Source organism: Neofelis nebulosa, chromosome Y, assembly GCF_028018385.1.
Source record: "Neofelis nebulosa isolate mNeoNeb1 chromosome Y, mNeoNeb1.pri, whole genome shotgun sequence".
Classification (NCBI taxonomy): domain Eukaryota; kingdom Metazoa; phylum Chordata; class Mammalia; order Carnivora; family Felidae; genus Neofelis; species Neofelis nebulosa.
In genome coordinates this window covers 5,707,911-5,711,288 of record NC_080801.1, presented here as the reverse complement: position 1 = coordinate 5,711,288, position 3,378 = coordinate 5,707,911, and the positions used below count along the sequence as shown (strand labels likewise).

General features: G+C 60.4%; 1 protein-coding gene across 1 annotated transcript; it reads right to left on the bottom strand.

The window, feature by feature from the left end:
* Nucleotides 1-332: 332 nt before the first annotated feature.
* Nucleotides 333-3,065, bottom strand: LOC131503432 (testis-specific Y-encoded protein 1-like). The gene is made up of 5 exons (XM_058714903.1): nt 2,379-3,065; nt 1,075-1,152; nt 807-918; nt 524-669; nt 333-418 (listed from the first exon to the last, which is right to left on the bottom strand). The coding sequence occupies exons 1-5, from the start codon at nt 3,063-3,065 to the stop codon at nt 347-349; spliced, it is 1,095 nt and encodes a 364-aa protein (XP_058570886.1). The 3' UTR covers nt 333-346.
* Between the last annotated feature and the right edge of the window lie 313 nt (nt 3,066-3,378).

Here is a 3,378-nt window from a genome sequence, read left to right as displayed (position 1 = left end):
GGCAGGCAAATCCAGACTGAAGGAGCAGGGGGAAGTCCGGGAGAGGGCGGACATCCACGGGGAGCATTTGTGGTGGAGAAGCATTGCTCGTCCTGAGTTGCTCTCCAAAGCCCCAGCCCACAGCACAACTGCATTTGGTTTGCAGGCTTCGACCCTCTGTGTGTTTGCAGCTGAGTCTGTGCAGGTCCCCTGTCATCCTCCCACCCTCTCCCCATGCTACCTGTGTCCCTGTCTCGGCGGACCTTCCATTTCCAAGCCAATGTCTGGCCCACGTTCCCTTGCCCATACAACACACAGGTCAACACACCGCATACTGGGGTTCTCACCGACACGTGCGCACGTCAGATCACTGTCTTCTGGTCCCTTCCTCCCTCAGGTAGTACTGCAGGGGATTGGGCCACAGGTCCTCGATGATGATCTGGAAGGGGACACAGGCCGGCACCACATTGGGCATAGCCCATTCTCCTCTCTGGCCGGGGGCCACCCACATTCCCACTGCTGACGAAGGCCTCAGGGGCCCCACCTCGGCAATCCTGTTCGCCCCTGGGCAGCTGTGCTCACACAGCCAGTTGAACAAGTTAAGGCTGGTGGGGTCATGCCTGCGACTGGGAGCTCCACGTTCATAATCCCAGAACCACTGGACTGGAGTGGAATGCGATGCCCTGTAGCCTGCAGGAAGAGAGGATTTGAGGAGCAACCTGATGGCCTCCTCCCCACCCACCTCCCCCTCCCCGTCGCCCTCCCGCATGCCCCTGATTCATGCTCCTCACCCCCTGCCCCGCACCATCATGGGACCCACACCCTACCAGCAAAGCTAAGCTGATACTCCTTAATGATCACTGGGTTCCGGAAGTACGGGTTGGCCCCAAAGAAAAACATCACTCTGCAGCGGTACTTGGGATGGCCCACTTCTTCCACCTGCCGTGAGCAATGGGACAGGAGGGGGCAAGTGTCCTCCCTCGGGCTCCCGAGCTACTTGCCTGGCTGTGAGGGTGAGCACCTTTGCCTCACCCTCTCCCGCCCAAATCCCACACCCGACGGGACGGCCCCCAGCCACAGCCTCCCCGGTCTGACCTCCAAGTCGACCACGTAGCTGAGCACGTCTTTGTCCTGGGCACCCATCATGGCCGACAACTGGGGGTGATTCAGAATCTGTGCTGTGTCAAGGAGCTGTGCCTTCAGATGCTGTGGAAACAGACACACACCCCCTCCAAACCTCCCAGGCTAAGAGCAAAGGACGGGATCATGGCATTTGCAGAAACACCAGGAAACACTAGTCCCCACACTCCTCAGCCTCTGCAAATGCATCAGACCCCATCGACACTGGGCAGTCCGTTGGCTTCCTGTACCTCCCACGCTGTCTGCACACAGCAGGGAGAGACTCCACTGCCTGCACTCCTCACAGTTCCTTCCTATATCTGACCTGTGTGGGCTGCCAGCAGCCCATCATAGCTTGGGATGTCGGCCTGTGCACTGACCCCTCCTCACGGCTGGGTTTCTTGGCATATTCCCGTGAAGACCTAGGTTGTCACCAGCCTTCTGAGTGCAGATGGAAGAACATGGCTTACAGGAACCCGACTGCCCACTTACGATGCAAGCGGAGGGTGTGGGAGGGAGAAAGAGATCAAGAAGCACGGACGAGGAGGGCCGAGGAGGGAAAAGAAATAGACACAGTGACACAGCCAGTCCGGAGAGAAAGACATGGGTGGGACCCAGCCGGAGCCTGAGGACAGAGAGGGAAGCAGCGGTGGACATACCAGGAGAGAATCCTGTGTGTGTGTGTGTGTGTGTGTGTGTGTGTGTGTGTGTGTGTGTGTGTATGTCAGGGTCTGTGCAGGCAGCTTGTACCCCGTTCGGAGTGGGTCTGAGTCGTCCTACTGTCTGGCAAAGGGGCGTGGCGTGCTTCCACTAAAGGCCATGAGTGTGTGTCTGAAAAGCTCTCCTTTGACGGAACTGCTAAGAAACCGTGCACAGCCTGTGAATGTGAAGGTGGGTGTGCGGCCTGTGTAACTCTCCCATTTTGCAGCGAAATATTTCCTTGCTTTATCTGCTCTGAGTGAAGGCTGCTTTGTGCTACCCTAGCTCTGGTAGCATGGGGACACATGACTCGCGTCCGCAAATAATGTTTGAGAGCAGCCTGCAGGCCAATGTTGGCGGAGACCAAGAGGAAGCAGCTCCAAGTCCCCGGGTCCCCCCGTGCCCAACAACCGCCCCTGTGCAAGGCCTTACACTGGATCCCAGACCACACCAACCCAGGGCCAGGGACCATTCCCCAGCTCTCCTCCCTCGGGGCCATCGCCCTGAGGCACCCTGCTCTCAGTGCCCAGCCCTCCTGCACAACAGCCCCCGCCATCACCCACCAGCACAAGGAAGGATACCGCCTGGGCCCAGAAGCCAGGGATGTGCTTGATGACGGCCCTTCTGTGATCCAGGTGAGAAATCCGCCTCCGAAGAATCCTGCGCTTCAGCCGCCGTAAGGCCCTGGAATCCTGGGCATTCCCAGCGCTGATCTCCAGCTGAAGACGCTCCAGCACTGCCAGTGGGTCCTGGGCTGAGGCAGGACGCAGCGCTGCCTCTCGCTGCTGCAGCTCCTGTGAGAGCGGGGGCCCCTCCTCCGCCTCTGCATCTGCCTCGCGCTTCTCCTCTTGCTCCTGAATCTCCTCCTGCTGCTGTCTCTCAACTTCCACCTCCTCCTCCTCGTGCATGTCCTCTGCTTCTGGCTTGGCTTCCTCAGAATTCTCCTCTCCAGCCACCTCTTCCTCGGTCGCCCCCCCGCCGTCCTCTTCCTCCTCCCCGATCACCACCTCAGCCGCCACCATTCCGTCATCCAATATCAGCACCAATTCCTCCGCTGGGCTTGCCACCTGTATCTCACACCCGGCCTGGGCTTCCTGCACACGATGGGCGCTTGCCGCCCCTGAACCTGGGGACTGCGGCCAACCCACGCCCTCCAGCGCCCCTGCACTCCCGCGGGTCCGGGACTCTCGACCTTTCTCATCCGGGACGATCAGGGTCCAGGGTCGACGGGAATCGCTGCTTTTTCCGGACCGCGACACGCTGGCCATGACTCTCCGCCCCGGCCCCAGTGTAGCTAGGGCAGCCTCAGGACAAGGACAGGGAAATGGCAGCCGGTGGGGGGAGCCTTGGCCGCAAGACCTTTAGCTCCCTGCTGCCTCCCGCCTCAGCCCGCCCAAGTTGGGCGCAGGCGCACAGGCTCTGGGATTTGAGGACTCCGCATTGGCTGTGGCTGCTGTGGAGGAGGGGCCGAGACAGAGGCAGTGAAGAGTGGGCGCATGCGGCCTGGGGCGAAGTGGTTCCAGGGCAGGTCAGGCCCGCTGGCCAGCTTCGCGGAACAATGAGTTGCAAGACAGCAAGACA

Excerpts from the sequence above, each read along its gene's own strand:
- LOC131503432 (XM_058714903.1), bottom strand. The coding sequence starts at position 3,065 with ATGGCCAGCGTGTCGCGGTCCGGAAAAAGCAGCGATTCCCGTCGACCC. Across the intron at positions 1,153-2,378 it reads CTGGCTTCTGGGCCCAGGCG|ATTCTGAATCACCCCCAGTT; the intron begins GTATCCTTCCTT and ends GACACAGCACAG. Across the intron at positions 419-523 it reads GGGCGAACAGGATTGCCGAG|ATCATCATCGAGGACCTGTG; the intron begins GTGGGGCCCCTG and ends GTCCCCTTCCAG.